General features: G+C 48.1%; 1 protein-coding gene across 3 annotated transcripts in view; it reads left to right on the forward strand.

Moving 5' to 3' along the window:
• The window catches only part of HNF1B (HNF1 homeobox B), a 62,040-nt gene that overhangs the window by 17,554 nt on the left and 25,217 nt on the right, over positions 1–19,269 (forward strand). For 2 of the 3 annotated variants that reach the window (XM_050929384.1, XM_050929383.1), the window contains exons 3-4: positions 2,493–2,757; positions 4,289–4,527. In XM_050929384.1, the coding sequence (XP_050785341.1) occupies positions 2,493–2,757; positions 4,289–4,527 (504 nt within the window). The remainder of the gene's footprint in view (positions 1–2,492; positions 2,758–4,288; positions 4,528–19,269) is intronic. The other variant, XM_050929385.1, reaches the window with a different exon arrangement.

Below are 19,269 nucleotides of genomic sequence, written 5' to 3' on the forward strand. Positions count from 1 at the left end.
TTTTCTGCTTCTCTTGTTGTCCCAAGGGAAAAGCTATTATAAAAAGAAGGAGAATTTCCCTGCAAAACTGAGAATAATAAAACCTGCCATCAATCTCCCTTTACGGCTGTGCTGACAGGCCCCAGCTCTGTGGCAAGCAGGCGTGGAAGGTCACCTGTTCGCCTCTGCTGTGCTGCATTGCCCAAGGTGTTCAGTTTTGGAAATGGCGATCCTGCTGCATACATGAGTTGATTTAAGCTTCCTTATTGCTGGAGGAGTGTGTTTGTTTCCCATTGGTTTGAAACGGAGCTGTATCAAAGGAGGAGAGTTCTTTAGGAACAAAGAGAGGCAGGATTCGGGGGGGATCTTTGAAGTCTGACTGCTTAACTCATAATGTATTAGCCTGAGTTCACAGAATCCCGCCCTGAACAAGTACACACAGGCACAGAAAGCCAGGCCATGAATATGTATCGTCTGCATGTGCCTTCTCATTAAGGGAGCTGCCACACAGCTCAGGGAGCCTCATACATATCCATAATAATTTTAGAACATGCATCTGTAGCGGTGTCTTGGCAGAGGCATGGGAAGGCATTTTGCAGATTAGCAGCAATTGCAAGAGGAGAGGAAAAATTCGTGGAAAAGTCACATATTAGGGGAAAGTTGGACCTGTGCCCTACCGAACATTCTCGAAGCTGCCAAAAATTCTGAACTTTCCACCTGCAGTCATCATTCATTGTCTTGGGGCTCTGCACTTCCAGGCTCCAGCTTGGAGCAGCGGGGAGAGAACCTGGTCTCGTAAGATTTCCAGTCTGACTTTGCAAACCTAAGAGGTTTGGACAGAGAATCTTCCAAAGCCTTGGATGCTTTCTCTGAACTTCGAGTGGAACAACTGACCCTTTCAGATTAGCCCATGGCTACTTGATTATTACTATCTTCAGGCCCTTCCGTGGAGCTGGTCTATGCTACAACGTTAGGATGGTTTAACTACATTGCTCAGAGCTGTGAAAAATGCCACGCCCTGTGCCATGTAAATAAACTGAGTGATGCTCCAGGGTAGACACTGCTAGGTGGACCGAAGAATTCTTCCATCCACCTAGCTACCACTTCTCGGAGGGGTGGATTTACTACAGCGATGGAAGAACCCCTACACCTCGTAAGAGACAGTCCCTGCCCTGGAGAGCTCGCCCTCAAAACAGAAAAATGGTGGGCGCTGGGGGAACTGAGGCACGGAGAGACTGAGTGACTTACCTGAGATTGTACTTGACGCCTTTCTCTCAAGTTGATATCTGCTCCATTTTTGAGAGGTTGGCTATTTATTTATGTTTGCATAACTGAGCCCCTCTGAAACCATTACTGAACTGATTCACAGCACCCTGATGAGAGAAGAAACTGAGGCACAGATAAGAGGAGTGAGTAGGACCCAAACTGCCAGCCTTCCTTTAATGTGTCCTAACCACAAGTCACTCCCTGTGCCCCAATTCCTCCCAGGGTAATAATCTGTAAAGTGCACTGATGACTTTCTATAAAACATTGAAATAGGGGGTATGTTTAGCATTCAGCTACATTCATGTCAATCCAGAGCACCCCCCCTGAAGCTGGTAGCTATCCTGGATTGGCACTGGTGTCGCTGAGTGCAGGATGGGATATGGAGACTGGAACTCTGGGGAAGCCTGTCTGAAGCATAACTTAAACCAGTCTAAAAAGCATGAAAGCTGCAAACAGCTGTGAGCTGCTCACCCAAGAGAGTGTCCATTAAAAGGTGTCGGGGGGTTCCAACCTTGGTCTTCGTACATGGTTTTGTGCCAGGGCTGTTCACAAGTCTGTGTTTCATGTTTATCATTGTGAGGGTGTGAGTGGGTTTGGGAAAGGCAGGGAGAAGTGGGTTCCCTTTCTGATCCTGCTGGTATCCAGATTGCTGCCTGCAAATAAATTGCCTATTGTTTCAAATTGCAGTCCTGCTAAGGCTCTTTAGCAGAAGAGCTCAATGGCACAGACTGAAGTGGTTAGCCAGCCCCAGTCTCACACATCCAAGGATAAATTTATTGACCTTTCCGTTGATGGCAGTGGGGTGTGTGTGTGGCTGGTGTGTACTGTACTGGGTCTCAAAATTGTTCACGTAACTTTCCTAACAAACAAAGCCAAGCAATTGGCGTCAATGCAGCAATCACTGAGTGATTATTCTCTGGCCTGTCTTATACAGGAGGCCGGACTAGATGGTTCCTCTTGATCTTAAAATCTATTGTTATTTTTATTTATTATTTCTTTGTATTGCGGTGGTGGCTAAGAGCCCCAACCACTGACCAGGACCCACTGGTGCAAGGCTCTGTACAAACAAAAAGACAGTCCCTGCTGGAAAGATCTTACAATGTCAGTATAAAACAGACAGCAAATGGATACAGGGAGACAGATGGGGGAGCACAAGGAAACAATGCGACGATATGAATATGAATGCAGGTTATTTTCTGAGTGGCAGTGGCTATAGGCCAGATCAAATCTGCTCCTTTCTCTTTCAGAATTCAACCAGACAGTCCAGGGTTCTGGAAATATGACAGACAAAAGCAGTCAGGATCAGCTGCTGTTTCTCTTTCCAGAGTTCAATCAGCAGAACCAGGGCACGGGCCAGCTCGAGGACACCTGCTCTGAAACCCCCAGCAAGAAGATGCGACGGAATCGATTCAAATGGGGGCCTGCCTCGCAACAAATCTTGTACCAAGCTTATGACCGGCAAAAGAACCCTAGCAAGGAGGAAAGGGAAGCTTTAGTGGAGGAATGTAACAGGTAAAGTGGCACTGGGCTGGCTCAGGAGAATATTTTCCTCCCTCCAGCTCCATTGTCTCTCAATTAATTGGAGAGTCTTTGTTTAAAAATACAAACAAGCTAAGGGAGGCCAAATCCCTATGGTCCCAGGCTTCTAGTAGGCACTACTGGAGAGAGAGAATCGGCTGTACATAATAGGAGCCTGACTCCACGGATAAATGACTGTGGGATCCTGGAAAAGACGTTCCATCCCTTCCCTTCTGCACGATTTTCTTTGAGGGCAGGTCTACACTTAAAATGCTTCAGTGGCACTGGGAGACCGTCAGCATAGTTAATTCACCTCCGCGAGAGGTGGTGGCTGGATTGATGGGGAAAGCCTTCCCAGCAATGTAGCGCTGTCTACACCAGGGGTCTAGGTCGGTGTAACTGAGTCACTCAGGAGTGTGGGTTTTTCACACCCCGGAGTGACGTCATTATACCGAGGTACATTTCTAGTGCAGACCTGCTCTGAGCATAAATTCTTTCCTTCCCTATGAAAAGATGTGATGGGCCTGAGTTGCAAGGTTTGGATCAGACACTCCCTCAGGCTTGTGTGCATTTTTCTGTTGACTGAAGCTCTGATCCAGAAGAGGAGCCAAACATGTGCCTAACGTTAACACGAGCAATTCCACGAAATCAAGGGGACTCTTCAAGTGTTTACTATTGAACTAAGTTTATATGGGCTTTGCTGGATCGGGGCCCTATCCAAGTCACAGAGTTAGGATCCGAATCCCAGCTGTCTCCAAGTTCAGTGGTATCCACACCCAGGGTTGGGGTTTGTGCCCATCCCAAATGCCAAGTTTAGGCTTGTTTAAGGAGGGCTGGAAAAATCCAAACCACTCCACCACCGGCACCAGCCTTTGCCCATTTTTACACCCAGCACAAAATCAAACCGCTCCTTGGGGTTCTCAAATGCTGAGAATTTACTTTTATTTTATTAACTTTTTTACATGCTGCTTTGGCCTAATGGGTTTTGGCTAGGGTTGGAACTGTAGCTGCAAGGTGCAAGCAGGAGGAAGGGTCATCCAGTACCTTAGACTGGGATTTGGGTTACAGGTGTTCAGTTCCCTGTTCTCCCCCCCATAATTCCTGGGGGACCTCGGGCAGGTCACATTGTCTCTCTGTGCCTCAGTTCCCCATCTGTAAAATAGGGCAGTGCCGTAACCCCCATCTCACCAGAGTGTAGTGAGGATAAATACCAAGAGGTGATGGGCCAGATAAGTACCCTCCATGGACGGGTGATCTTATAAACACCTACATAAAATGCCTTGTGAAAGAGGAGGTCTAGCTGGTGTGCTGCTGTTTCACTGTGTGGCCTTGGGCAAGTCACCCTTCCCCATTCTGCCTCAGTTTCCCCACTAGTAATAGAGTGGGAATTGTGCAGAGATGTCATGGGGATGCACTCACTATTGTGCTTTGAACCAGTAAAGGGCTATGGAAATGCGATGTATCGTTATGGACTTCATAGCAGCAGGCGACCCGTTCCAAAGTGTTCTCTTCATTCGCCCCCTAGGGCGGAATGTCTCCAGCGAGGAGTGTCCCCCTCCAAAGCGCACGGGCTGGGATCCAACTTGGTGACGGAGGTTCGCGTCTACAACTGGTTCGCGAACCGACGGAAAGAGGAAGCTTTCCGCCAGAAGCTGGCCATGGACGCCTACAGCACGGGCCAGCCACACAGCATGAACCTTCTGCTGTCCCACAACTCGCCCCATCACACTCAGCCCAGCTCTTCGCCCCCCAGCAAAATGGCAGGTAAGTGAGAACATAACCGTGTGCAAAGGGGAGTGGGAACTGGTTTTGCAAACCGCTTCTTTTCGTATGTGGGGAAGGAAGTGTGATCAGGGCCGGCTCCAGGCCACAGCGCGCCAAGCGCGTGTGTGGGGCGGCACACCGCGGGAGGCGCTCTGCCGGTTGCTGGAAGGGTGGCAGGCGGCTCTGGTGGACCTGCCGCAGGCGTTTCTGCGGACAGTCAGCTAGTCCTGCGGCTCCAGTGGACCCGCCGCAGGCGTTTCTGTGGACAGTCCGCTGCTCCCATGGCTCCGGTGGACCTCCCGCAGACACGCCTGCGGCATCTCCACCAGAGCCGCGGGACCATCGTACCCTCCGCAGAAACGCCTGCGGGAGATCCACCGGAGCCGCGGGACTGGCGAGCGGCAGAGCGCCCCCCATGGCGTGCCGCCATACTTGGGGCGGTGAAATTGCTAGATCACACTCTTGTGGGAAGCAGGAATCTGGAGATCTAGCTGTGTTGTCTCTTGAGCTGGAGTGATTTTAGCCTGTTTCCCTTGCCTATAAAATAGGGCTAGAGTCCCTAAGTGGCAGGGTGGTGGTTGTGTGGCTTGTTGCAATATTGTCTGTGAAGAAAAGGGATGGGCTTGTTGTGAAGGCACCAGACTGGGTCTCGGGAGGCCTGGTTCTGCGACAGATTCTCTTTGTGACCGTGGGCAAGTCCGTTCGCCCCTCTGTGCATCAATTCTGTACAATGCAGGGGTGTGGTACTGTGCTTTCCCAAACCTGGACTTGGGTTAGAGTTTAAGGCTTTAATTTGTCTCGTCTATTTAAAGTCCTTGGGACAGGGACTGTTTCTCTTAGTATGTGTATATAAAACACCTGGCACAATGGGACTCTGATCTTAGCTGGGCCTGCTAGGTGCTACCGTAGTACAAATGTGAAGGTGTTGGAGAAGAGCGGTCGATGATGATTACTGATGTTTGTGTATTGATTGCAAGTTGGATTTCGACAAGGTGGAACCTCTTGATTTTTGCTGGTTTTATGACATTGATTTGATTCCTTACACTAGCCGGAACCAGAGAAGTATATAGCTTGCACTGCTTTGGCATTCACTGGGTGTGCAAGTGACTTTACTGGGGGAAAAAAGGATGCAGCAGGAAAAGCAACTAAGAAGGATTTAATTGGGGCAGGGCCCGTGTTTTTGTTCTGTGTTTGTACAGCTCCTAGCACCATGGTGCTCCTAGGATGCTACCACAATGCAAATAAATAGCAGTAATAATTGGAGGAGTGAAAGATAAAGCAGCCATGTGGTTCCACTTTCAAAACACAACCCCGTCCTCCACACTGGGGAGTGTAAGCAAATGCAACAATTTATGGCAGGGTGGAACATAGTCCCCATGCAATAGCTGCACAGGACCAGTGCAAGGATGTTTTGTGCCCTAGGTGAAACTTCCACCTTGCACCCTCTCCCCCTCGCGCTCCTGCCCTGAGGCGCCCCCCCTCGTGGCAGCTCCCCACCCCCCAGCCTCCGCTCTGAGGCACCCCCCCCCGCCCCAGCTCACCCCAGCTCTGCCTCTTCCCCGAGCACACTGTCGCTGCTTCACTTCTCCTGCCTCCCAGGCTTGCGGCGCCTAAGCTGATTGGCACCGCAAGCCTGGGAGGCGGGAGAAGTGAAGCAGCCATGGCGTGCTCAGGGAGGAGGCGGGGCAGGGGTGAGCTGGGGCGGGGAGCTCCCCTGCGTGCCACCCCCCACCCCCCTTACTTGCTGCAGGCAGCCCTCCCCTCACTCCCCAGCTCCCTCTGCCTAAATGCCGGCAGCGACTCGGGTGGCCAAAGATCCGGCCGCTGCGGTTGCTGCCAAAGAAAATGCTGCCCCCAAATCCTAGGTCACCGAAATGGTTGCACCGGCCCTGATTCTGCACACCCACTAAGCACAAACTGGAGCAAGGTTCCGTGCTTTCGACCCCTGTGGCCCAATATGTAACTTGCATCCCATTTATTTCATGCCTAAATGTGACCCTAAGAATCATTCATCTGACCTGTGATGTGAAATCAATGGGGCTGCATGAGCGTAGCTGGAAGCAGAATTTGTCTCCTTGTTACATGAAATGTCCCCTGTAATTCTCCTTCAAACTGCTGCTAAGTCAATCTCTCCTGAAATAAGCACCATCCAAACTTCCGCCATGCGAAACTCCCCTGCTTTGGGGTGTTACTTATGAATCCATTCTTGACTCACAAAGCATTGCTAAGATTCACAAACCCGCGTCAAGTGGAGCCTCCAGGTCCCCACTGAGCTGAGGAGCGGATGACAATCGTGCATTGGAACTAGGTGAAACTTAGCCCATTTGACTTGAACTTTTTGCACTGAGATTTTGCATTTGCTTCAGGCCTAGGCAGGAGGGTTGAGCTAATCCATGAGAATCTAACCCCCCTGTGACCACACATGTCTACAAACCCCCATGACCAAACACTTGAGGATGGGATCTGAGGGGGGTTTGAAAGAGTGGATTGATCAGGTACTCAGAAAGCAGCAGGTTAAGCCACTCGATGTCCTTTGAGCCACCTCAGCATTACAGATCAAAAGATGGGGTTGGACTGTGCAGAGGCCCTCCTCTTTTCCCCCTGCATCCTGCCCTTCCCCAAACCCAGCAGTGATCTCCCTCCCAGCCCCACTCAGTGAAGAGCCCTTGACTCCTTTCCCATGGCCAACACAGGGGATGGCTGTGCTTTTTGACATCTAGGCCACAGTGATTGCAGATCAAGGCTCTAGAAACCGTCCTCTGCCTCACTAGCACATCACTCCACCTCGGGATATCGACGACTCACTCCCAAAAGGGCGCCTGTCTCTGTCCTCGTCAGGAAGGAGGAGACAATGGTCTTCTAGGGAAGATCCCTGGGCTGGGAGTTCGGGAAACCTGGGTTCTTTCCCTTGCTCTACTTTTGTGACCTTGGGCAAGTCACTTCACTACTTCGTGCCTTGTGTTTCCTCAGCTGGGGTTAACAAACACTTCTCCTTGCATGTGTCCTTCTGAGTTTAACTGGCTGGAAGGCACAGGGAGCACATAGGAAGAAAAACGGAGTATGGTTACGTGGATACTGTGGGTACAAATGGTGTGTGTGTGGCTACTGTGCTGTCAACTAGCCACACACACAGAGGGAGGCGCATGCCCAGATCTGCTCTCTTGGCAGGCTTGCCAACCTGCTGGTGCAGCTTGGCCCTTTGACAGCGGGGCAGAGTTAGAATAATGCCGGGGACTGCCTGTGATGGTAGCTAGTTGGCATAGGCCCACCCCACTGCCCTTCAGAATAACCCATCCTATGAAGGCTGCACCTGGATTTTAATGTGTGCTGTGCTTTGTTTTGCTGGGGAGTGCAGGGTGTTACCAGCTGCATAGCTCTTCAGCTCTTCCCTATAGGGTAGCCACTGCTGCGCTTGCATGATCCCCTGGCATGCTGGCCTTTCAGCATGCTGAAGACTTGGGTGAGGAGCTCTGGAAGGAAGGGGTGGTTTGGCCTCCATTCTGGTGTTGGGGTGACCATTAACTTGCAACGCACAGAATCGTCCTCCTCCTCCCCACCCCAGCCAGAAAAAAGCAACAGTGTTTTATGGTCTTTTGGTCTGAGCAGGCTTGGCTTGGGGAACTGAGAACTCATTCCACCATGAAAGATGAGGGTAGATCCCTGCATGTGCCCTATTCCTCCGTTCCGCACATCCCAGTTAAACTCCTTGAGGAGACAGAACTACTTCTCTCTTTCCAGGTGATTTGTCTGGGATAAAGGTCTCTCTCCATTCTTTTCCCTTTCACACTTAGCTCCGTTTCCATGTTCTTGCTCTGTCATTTGTCTGAGATTTGCAACTAAGGGGAAGGACTGAAAGCAAATCAACAGAAAACTCTGAATAGATTTAAACCAGAGACGGCATCACTGCGGGGCAGGGGACAGGAGGGAATCGGAAAAGAACAAGGCTAGCAGAGAGTGGAGGCTAATCAGAGAAGTCCCTGACTTGAGTGAGTGGTGTGGGGCAAGAGGCATTGTTGGGAAAACAATCCCCATTGTCTTTGTACCTGTAGTACAAAGTCAGCAAGCTCAAGAGGCAAACAAAAGAGGGCAGCTTTCTGACAAGCACTAGGGTCGCGTGGGGGTCAACCGCTCTCACTGTTGGGTCCTTCTGATGGTTCACTGAACAATACAGCATCCTCCTCTTTTGCTGTAAAGAGACAATCAGAGCAATCCGTCCTACCTAAAATCCATGGGGCAGGGATAGGAGCTGTCGGTGTCTTGGAAATCCCTCCTTATTTACTGGTTTCAGAGTAGCAGCCGTGTTAGTCTGTAGCCGCAAAAAGAACAGGAGTCCTTGTGGCACCTTAGAGACTAACAAATATATTTGAGCATAAGCTTTTGTGGGCTACAGCCCACTTCATCGGATGCATAGAATGGAATATCTAGTAAGAAAGTGTGTGTGTGTGTGTGTGTGTGTGTGTGTGTGTGTGTGTGTGTGTGTGTGTGTGTGTGTGTGTGTGTGTGTGTGTGTGTGTGTGTGTAACATACAGAGAACATGAAAAGGTGGAAGTAGTCATACAACTCTAAGAAGTTAATTAATTAAGATGAGCTACTGTCAGCAGGTGAAGAAAAACTTTTGTAGTGGTGCCTGTGTTATTTATCCTATAGCATCTTAGATATACCTGTTGCTTTACAAAGACTAATAAAGACAAGCCCTGCTGGGAGAGCTGCCAATCGAAGGGAAAGACAAGTGGAGGATGAGGGCAAAGAAGTGCGTAATTTGTGCCAGGGCATAGCCCCGGCACCTCTGGGCTTGCCACATCAGTTATGAATGTAAAAATATCACTTGAGCCCAGCATCAAATCCCCTGAGCCCCGGCACCTCTTTCATTACAAAATAAGCGCTGGGGCAAAGATAAAAGAACCATGCTGTCTGTCCAGATTACTTGTGATACTCTATAGTGAGATATGGTCCCTGACCTTAAAGCTCTTACAGTCTAACTCAGATAACTTCCCTTTTGAATAAGAACTGTCTCTCTAGCTAGGGAATGAGCAAATGGGGCACATTTCCCCCTCCACACACAAGCCACTAACTACTGGAGCCCTATTGTTGACTTGCAGACAAAGCTAATTAACTCCTGGCGACAGGGGAAGGTAAGATTTGACACATGCTTGTAGTAGTGATAAGGGTGGCAGTCTTGGATGGTCTCACCCTTCTGTGCTACTCAAAGCAGCATCATGTGGGATTTTCTACTTCTCCTGAGCCCAGCCACAACCCCTCCACATAAGCGGTTGTTCACCTGGAGGGACTTCCATGGGCTTGGTGGGGAAAGAGAGAAGCTGGATTCATGGGCTCGCTCCATCCACTGTATGGGTTTTCTTTATTTTCTTTTCAGAACACACAGCCTTGTTTTCTGTTCCTGTTCTCTGCATCACTGTTTGCAGGGACCCTAGGCCTCATGCTTGTATGAACTGATGCTAGTTAACAGGGCTTTGGAGTGGAGCCCGGAGCTGGAGCATGGACCAGTAGGTTTTTGCCCAGAGCTGGAGCTGAGCCAGAGCGGAGCAATTCAAAACATTGATTGCTCCAAATCCCTGCTGGTTAACTATGTGAAATGTCCACTTTCTGTGCTGAGCCGCCTGTGGCTTGTTCCCAGGAGTCCACGGATGTGGAAGTGGGTTACCTGTGGAACTTTAACCTATGCTACAAATTAACATGTTGTTACCAGGTCAGTCGCGTCAGTCAGACAGCAGGTGATCACTTTGTGCATCAGTATTAACACAAGCAAGCGACTGGTTTGCATCTCTGCTGGGATGCTGCAACTGATCAGCTGGACTTGACGGAGTTAGCAAGGGAACAAAAAGTCACAGAGGGCTGGGGAAGACAGAAGGCAAATATCACAGGGGATTAAGGGGGCACATTTTGAAGCTGTTTGCACTAGGAAGCGTTTTTTTGTACAGGCTCAGACTCACAGGGCCTGTTTGGGCCCCTCTCTGTTAAATGCTCAGTAAAGCAGCTCCCTGATGCATCTCTTTGGTACGTATCACTTAACGATCTTCCCTCATTCAGAGTGAGCACCTAGGGTAACAAATGGGGGGATGCTTTTTTCTGTGCTGTCCATCCAAGATCTCAGTGTGGTTTTCAGACATCAGTGAATTTAGTCCCACGACCCACCTTGGAAATATGTCGTTTTCTTGCCTGCATTATGGTGAGAGGTAAATAATTATTTTACGGTGTATATGTCTCACTTTGCATTTACCATTGCACCCCCGCCTGGAGCTCTGGCTGCATTACAAGCATCAGATAGTAACACACACAAATTAGGACATTAAGATCCTCCCTGAGACTCTGCAACCACACAAGCCCTACTGGAACCAAGGCCTACTCTTTATTTACACCAGTGTAAATCCAGAGTGACTCCACTGAAGCTAAAGTGAGTCCATCTGGATTTATGCTGGTTTAGCACAGAGTTGCTGGCGGGATATATTTTAGAACATAAATGGAAGGCACTTCTGAATGGGTGCTGAACGTATTATGGTAATGTGAGTATAAAAGCAGGCTTATGTGGGGGGAGTCTATTTGCCGTCAGTAAGGAAAGCTTTAGGATTGCTACTCGTCCAGCGGCAATGCATCCATTCCACGTACAGCAAGTACATGATGACCAGAATGTGACCCTAACCCTGGAATGTCCCACACAATAGAGGTGGCAGGGAAGAAGTTTGCCCTTCTGTCATAGGCTGATTGCTTACAAGGTGCCCTACAAGCACATTGTCAGCAAAATCAGCTGTTTTCAGTGTTCTCCTCCCGGCTTCACAATAATACACCAGCATGCAGCCCTGCGTTGTCATGGCATTGTCCCCCTGATGCATGCTTAATTGACAGTTAAGCTGGGGCTTTGAACAAGTCTTGTTGCCTTTGATGTGTCCTCATCCTTCCACGGCGTATTGGGTCGCTCCATGACATCCTTTGTCTTTTTCTATTAGGGGGACTGCAATTGCTGTAACCATGTTCATTTATCTTGAGGCTGGAAGGCCGTTAAGCCTGGGTCTTTATTTTCCTAGCACTAGACTCAGCCAGCAGGAGCTGTCCCGGGATATAGGCCCCAGTGACAGCCTATTCTGAGGCTTCTTTTGAGCAGGCCAGGAGTGATGGCTGCCTCCCTGATCTAGTTACTCAATTGGCGAAAGGCCCCCTTGGAAAGGTCAGGAGGGGTTGGCTGTGGGAACTGATTGAATTTGCTGGAGGCTGGTGCTCATATTGATTGGATTCCTCAAAGGAGGAGGAAATTGGCACGGGATATGAGTAAGGCTGGCCTTGGATGTCGGGCGCATGTGTGACTGGCAGCTTTCTGGCTATGCTGAAGGGCACTGCTGTCTGCAGAGGGCAAACCGGTTTCTTCAGAGAACAGGATTCTTGCCATATTTTCATACCTACTCCCAAGAACAGAGCAGCCTAGACAAGCAGAGAGATGCAATATATGATCTCAGTCTGGGGATGGTGCGGTGCCTGGCAGAGGGAGTAGGATTTTAACACTGGTTTTGGAGAGTGAGGAGGGGGTTGGAGTGGGGAAAGGGCTTTCGGTAATAAGATTTTTCCTCTATAGAGGGATCTTTGGGGTGTGGAAAGGGGGTCTGTCAAAGCATCCAGATCCATTCTTCTGGGGCTGCCCCTTGACTAGCACTGGTAACTGATTGGGTGGGGGGCTTTTAAGGAGGACACAGCAACGTCCAGATGTGTTGGTGTTAGAGGCAGACCTATGTGGATCTAGATTAGGCTTTGGGTCTGAGGCTGAATTAAGGTCAGAGATCAGGCTTGGATACAACAGTATAAACCCCTTGTGAGTTGCTTTCATGTGGGTTTTTTTGTTTTCTTTTGTTTTCTTTTTTTGGGTTTTTTTGGCCCTGAATGGCGGAAATCTCTCAACTCCCTAATTTTATGAAAGTCTGCTGTCTTAGAACGCATCAGAAATGGATCCAGACATGGGGTCCCTCTCCACTGTTGATCCAACATTGTTTGCATAATCCTAAGGTCAGGTTCAGATCCAGGGGCTCAAATCAAACAGTACCTTTCCCCTCCTACCCCTTCCAGAAATATATAGGGTGCTCCGATTCAGGGCTCCAGTTGAGATCTCATTGCTAACTCCTACCAGTGGATTGTATGACCCTTAGATTGCTGGTTAATGACTTCTTCCCCAAGCATTTTTAATCAGATCAGAGTAATGCCTGCAAGAAAGCAGCAAGATGCAATTGACTGGCAGGTCCCCATACCAACTGTCTCACCGACCTCAACTATGGTTGTCCATGCTGGGATTTGAACTGCCCTTGCACCATGTGTGGAGCTGTCTGGAGCACTAAATGCCTTAACAGCTTAATGGCGCGCCTGACTGCAGCAGCCCCCACTTCCTAGCCCCCCTCCTCCAGCCTCCCTCTCCAAATGACTTCTGTGGACAGGAAATACTGGGATTTGAATGTATGGAGCAATGGCAAAATCCTTCCTATGTATAACACTTTGGTTAAAAAGAGATGATTTGCATTCTTCAATGAAGGGAGTGTGAGTACCATGGTTAGTACCTAGAGGGCCCTTTAAAAAAAAAATACATATCTGAAATCCTCTGGGGCTATCCATCCATCTAACCCTTAACCGTAGTTTTTAAGTATTCAGAGATGGATATTTTACAGCCTATTTAAATAGCACAACTACTATCATAAGGGGATTTTTCTAATTCCTGAACTTGTCCCTTCCTATAGCACATTTATCGGTGTTCTCCATTGTCTGTTTGATTCGAAGGTCAGACTGTTTTATCTTGTTAACTCAATGCCTTCCCATAGACGCTGGGTTTATGCCATTTTTATCTTCAAGAGTCCCGAAAACAATCAGGATATTGACGAGATTAAAGCTCAAAGCATTCTGCTGTCAATTTTCACGTGATAACGTAGGCAGACTCTAGGGTTTGCATACAAAGAAGCAAGGCAAGAGCTGGTCTTGTGGGCGTGTCTACTCGCAAATGAGGCAACGTGTGTCACTGGGTCCCATGCAGGCTGGCACCTGGAAGCAGCCAGAACAGGCACACACAGTATGTCCCAAATACAGCCCGGGGCCTGTGCAGAGGTAGTTCATACAGTCAGGAACAGAGAATAGTCTGCGTGGGTGCAGTGCATGGAAGCCAATGTAGGGTCATGGAGCAAACACTCATAAACATTAGCCCCCCAGCATCTACGTTACAGCCTGAAATACCACCTGAAACAGGAGCAAATATTGGTTCATGGGAAGAACAGAGCCTCTATTATCCAGCTCAATGTTAACTCTACAGTTGATCTCTTCTCCCACTTGTAGTGAATGAAATTCATCAGATCACACAGAGCCAGTGATTAAACCAGAGTGTAATGAGAGAGACCCTGCAAATGTCATGGTGTGCCTTGGACACACATCCTGACAAGTTCCTGTTAACAGTGGGTCTGATCCAAAGCTCCCCGACACCCATGGGAGTCTTTTTCATTGACTGGCTTAGGATCAGGCTCTGTAAAATGGCACTGCAATCTTACTTAAACTGCCTCTTCTGGACCCAGGGTCAGGACTGAGAAACAAGTAAAGAGTGAGCAATAACCTTAAAATTCCCCTATTCATTGTCATCTCTTCCTGCTTGAATCTCATCCACATAACTAATGTGGGCACGGTTGGTGACTGGTGAGCCAGTCATCTAGGGTAGGGTGACCAGACAGCAAGTGTAAAAAGTCAGGATGGGGGTGGGGGTTTAATAGGTGCCTATAAAAGAAAAAGCCCCCCAAAATCGGAACTGTCCCTATAAAATTGGGACATCTGGTCACTCTAATCTAGGGAGGTGTATTTGCAGTTCAAGTCAGCCAGTTTAAACAAGCTGCGGAGAAAACCATCAGTATCCAAACAGCAGGGAGTATTGTCAAGGCCAGATAGATCATTAGGTGGTGTAACTAGAGATATACCATTAAAATCCAGTGCAGCTACGCCAGCTAAGAAGCTAGCCCTGTATCCTCTAAGAAGCTAGCCCTGTATCCTCTAATGCATCAAACTGAGCTGCATCGCGATAAAAAAAATATATTTGTAGCATACCCTTGAATTCCTTTTGTACAAGTGATGATCACAATATCTGGATGCAAAAAGCAGGCCGATCATTACAAAGTTGGTTCTGATCACTTCAGTTTCTATGTGAATCTTACAAGTTGTTCTTTATAACCTTGGGTTACTTCCATTGGTTCTGATTCTAGATTCTAATGCCAGAGGTATACAACTGGCATTGCCCAGCAATTGCAATATTTTACTGTTCTGTTCATTGTCCTGTTAGGTCCGTACAGTGTGCTGTTAGAAGCCTTTCTGGTTTTATTGGGGGTAATTAGAACTTTATGACACCAGCAGAATGGGAGGGTCTTGTCCCCATAAACAGGTTTATAATGGATATAAACTATGCACCCTATAACTTAGCGAAATTAACACTTTCAAAACAATTAGAGTGGCAACCCACAAAGCAAATAATGTTTCACTCAATTCACTTTTGAGCTGGAAATCTGAAAAGGAGGAAGGCTTTTTCCACTTTTGCCCTCTAGCCCAAAGTGCAGCTGAAAGCAGGGCCGCTGGCTAAGATATAACCATTTGAAAAGCAAAACCAAACCTTCCCATTTAGCTGGTCCCATTTTGCTGGCTACTTTCACTATCTGAAATCTTTGCAAACTGTTTTGTCCATGATGAGCAAGGTAGCTCCACCACAGAAACCATGCAGATCATATTACAGTAGTTTGTCCAAAATAAGATGTTAGGCTTGGGGTCCAGACACCGCCTGTAGTTCATGGGGTGTTTTTGTTTTGAAGCCAGTGAAGCTTCAAATAAAAGTGCCTTCTAGTGGTGTCAGCATTTGCATTGTCAGCCTTTGTTTTCAGGGAGTTATAAGCAGTCCATAAAAAATTCATCCACAACTGAAACTAGCCATACATTAATTCCCCAGCCCAGGAGACTAAAAACAAATCAAGTAGGCAAAATTTTCAACCAAATAATATCCATCTGGTTCCTAAATTGTAAGAGAACCAGCATTCCTGCTCCCCAAAACAATTAGAGGTTGCAGTTGCTCTTTTTGTGCTCTTTCCTCCAACTCCAGAATCCTATTTTGGGGGAGACACATTTTTCTGATCCCTATTCAGTAAATTCTCTCTCGCCCCACATAACAGTGGGCTGTGTATTAAAATATCTTCCAAACAATCTCTGGCTATTACCAGTCACAAGCCCCACAGAAATTCATTCTGCACCACTACCAATAAATCCCCTCCCAGATACTCACACACAGCAGAAACCTGGCTCAAATAAACAAATCTAGCAGTGTGTCCCAAAAGCCATAAACCTCAGCATCAGATGAGACCACAAGAGGGAGTGAGTGCTGGGGCTGAGGGAGCCCTTTACAGACTAACCTGCAAAAGGATTCTGGTACCATGCAACTACTATGATGGGCCATAGAGGGGTATTGGAGGAAGACCAATTGCAGACCTTTTAAGGTGAGATGATGATATCAAAATTAATCCAGCAGCTGGGGCCCTTTGATCAACTGGTTCTATATTAGATAAGGGTTCCTGTAGTGAAACCAAGGAAGAGCAATTAACTAGTATCTGAATAACACAGTCTGATTGATTAAGAAGGTCCTCTCATAAAGCCTTTACCTATTCACTCTCCGCGCTATTTGGACCAGAAGCCCAGCTCTCACTGATATTTATTCAGGCTCCCTCCCCCTGCTGCGACACTGTATCTTGCAAGATCAGTACCTTAATGCGTGATCCAACTCCCATGGAAGCGGACGGACATCAGTGGGGACTGAATTTTGGTGCAGATCTGACATATGTGGCAGTGCTTGTGGCTCTGTTAGTGAAAAGGGGGGTCAGTAAGTATGAGGGCTGGGTCCTCCATTCTATTTTAAAACAGTGGCCTGTGTAGCTGAGAGGTTACGCAGAAGGCAACTGTGTGGAGTGCACTCTGAGTGGCGCACTGGAGTGCTGCCTTCAGGCCTGGTGTATGTGAAATGTAACAAAAGGACTGTGGCCAGGAGAGCAGAGAGGGCTGCACTTCTCTGCTCCTGGGCTTTCTTTAAAGGGAGTTGAGGTGACAGCACCAGGCCACAGAGAGTGGGATTCCTGTGATGCCTGAGGAATTGACCACTGTGTTTGTTATCCTGCTGCTATTTCAAGGCTATGGCTCCAGGAAGGAGAGACAGACTGGGGCTTCCTTGCTTCTAAGACACAAGCAGAGTTTTACAGCTTGTAGGGCTAAATCCTGGCCCTGAGCAAGTGAGCCGTATGCGAAGAACCTTACTGCCGCCTTAAGAGTGTTGTAAGGTTCTTACTGCTGCAGGCCTCCCTTTAGAGCAGGGGTCAGCAACCTTTCAGAAGTGGGGTGCTGAGTCTTCATTTATTCACTCTCATTTAAAGTTTCATGTGCCAGTAATACATTTTAATGTTTTCAGAAGGTCTCTTTCTATAAGTCTATAATATATAACTAAACTATTGTTGTATGTAAAGTAAATAAGGTTTTAAAAATGTTTAAGAAGCTTCATTTAAAATTAAATTAAAATGCAGAGTCCCCCGGACCGGTGGCCAGGACCTGGGCAGTGTGAGTGCCACTGGAAATCAGCTCATGTGCCATCTTAGGCACCTGTGCCATAGGTTGCCTACTCCTGCTGTATAGGGGGGACTGGCTCGGCCGGCAAGTCCACACAGGTACTGATCCAGAAGCTCGGCTCCTCAACCGCTAGCCCAGCATGGGCGGAAAGTCCACAGAGCACAGCTCCATATTGCACATAAGATACAAACTCCCTCCCTGCTAACCCCATTGCACATCAGAACCACCCAGTTCTGCTGCCTACCAGGTCTCTGATGCCTGCAAGAGGTGGGGAAGGGAAGCAAGATTTGCTCCTTGAGCTGGAGGCAGATATTTGTATTTCTTCTCCACCTGGGACAGGAAATGATCCTGATTATTACTCTCTGGTTGATCCTGTAATAATCATCTGATCATCACGACAGCAATCTGTGTGATTATAGCTCTCTTCTTATCAGTAAGAATAAATGCCTGGCTTGGTAGCTCAAAGGTGAAATCTCCCCTTGGGATGTGCAATGCACTGCTGGAGCTACGTGGAATGTTCAAAGCCAAGTGAAACTCACCATCTTCCATTGCAAACCCAGGTTCCGCCCCCAAGCTCCCCAAGGCTCATGAAGCTCCAGGCTTCTGAGTGACATGAGCACCAAGTAACATGAGTTACCTAAGGAAAATGGAGACAGGAAAATTCCCCGCCTCAGGGTTCAACTCAGTCCTGTGACTCTGGGTGTGGAGTCCAGCATCCCCCAAATCCTTGCCCCCACCTAGGTCCTGTAACCTGCACCTGATGGCCACCTTTACTTAAATCTTCAGCAGTGGAAAGCTTCTTGCCTATGCTGGGCTCCTCCTCCTAGGTCATTGAATTGGCTGCTTATCCTGAGTGCTGAAGGAATCTGCCTCTTAAGGCCTTAGTCTAACAAAAGGCCATCAGGAGCTGAAGTTTTCGTGGTTGGGCTGGAGCAGATGCTGCGCTGGTTGGCCTAGAAAACATGGAAAAGCCAATAAAACATTTCACAGGCTGTACAAGTTGGTGGCCAAACAGTAGCCAAGGCCAATAAACAGACTTTTACATTATGGGGATAGCGCTACGAAAAGCACAAGCCCATGGACAGTGATTCTTATGCAGGTTCCTATCATCACAGGCTGCAGTGGGGTGGTGGGGAGGGAAGATGGTGGAGAAATAAATCTCTCTACACTTCAAGCTGTGGAACTACAAGGGGGGAGAGGGAACAATTGATCCAGCTTTACAAAAACTGTCCGACCTTTCCATAAACCAGGAACTCTGACTATATTAGGAAGATATCTGAGGGCCTTCTCTGTCCCAGGCCTTTGCAAGAGGAAAGCATTACGTTCTGGGGCAGAAAACAGCTGCTGTGTTTGCAAGTTAGCTTTTGATTTTTCTAGCTGATGGCAAAGATCACAGGAAACCAGCACCATACCAAACACAAGGACAGGTTAGAGAAATATATGCCAGGGATGGTCTAGGTCCAGGTTTCTCAAACTGGGGGGGTTGACCCCTGAGGGGGTCACAAGATTATTACAGGAGGGTCACGAGCTGTCAGCTGCCACCCCCAAACCCCGCTTCACCTCCATAGTTTATAATAGCATTTTTAATTTATAAGGAGTGTCGCACTCAGAGACTTGCGAGAACCACTGGTCTAGGCATACTTAATCCTACCAGAGAATGAGGGATAGATTAGATGAGGTCCCTTCCAGCCCTCTGTTTCTAGGATTCTAATGAACCCTATGTCCTTTGAACACCTGCAATGGGCTCAGCATAGGAAAGTCCCTGTTTCAAACCATTTACAGGCTAGAAGGAGGATTTTTCAGAAAGTGATTGTGGATGTCTCCATTTTTGGGTGCCCAATCTGAGACACTTAAAGGCCTTGATTTTCCAGAAGTGCTGAGCAGCCACACTCTGAAAATCCGGCCCCTTTAAGGGATCTCAAAATCCATAGCCACTCAGCGAACATCTAAGCCTAGATGTACTGGGCAATCCCTGGGTGGAGATGACTGAGCATGGATTTGTGTTTCCTCTTTGCACGAACTATGTTACAAACTCACTTCTTTTGTGGGGCACTGTGAAAACCCTTCAATAAGTATATGAGGAGAAAATAGTGAGCGGGTGAATGGGTGTGGAAGGCGCCTTATGAGCATGGAGTC

The sequence above is a fragment of the Gopherus flavomarginatus genome, chromosome 19 (genome assembly GCF_025201925.1).
Source record: "Gopherus flavomarginatus isolate rGopFla2 chromosome 19, rGopFla2.mat.asm, whole genome shotgun sequence".
NCBI classification, from domain to species: Eukaryota; Metazoa; Chordata; order Testudines; family Testudinidae; genus Gopherus; species Gopherus flavomarginatus.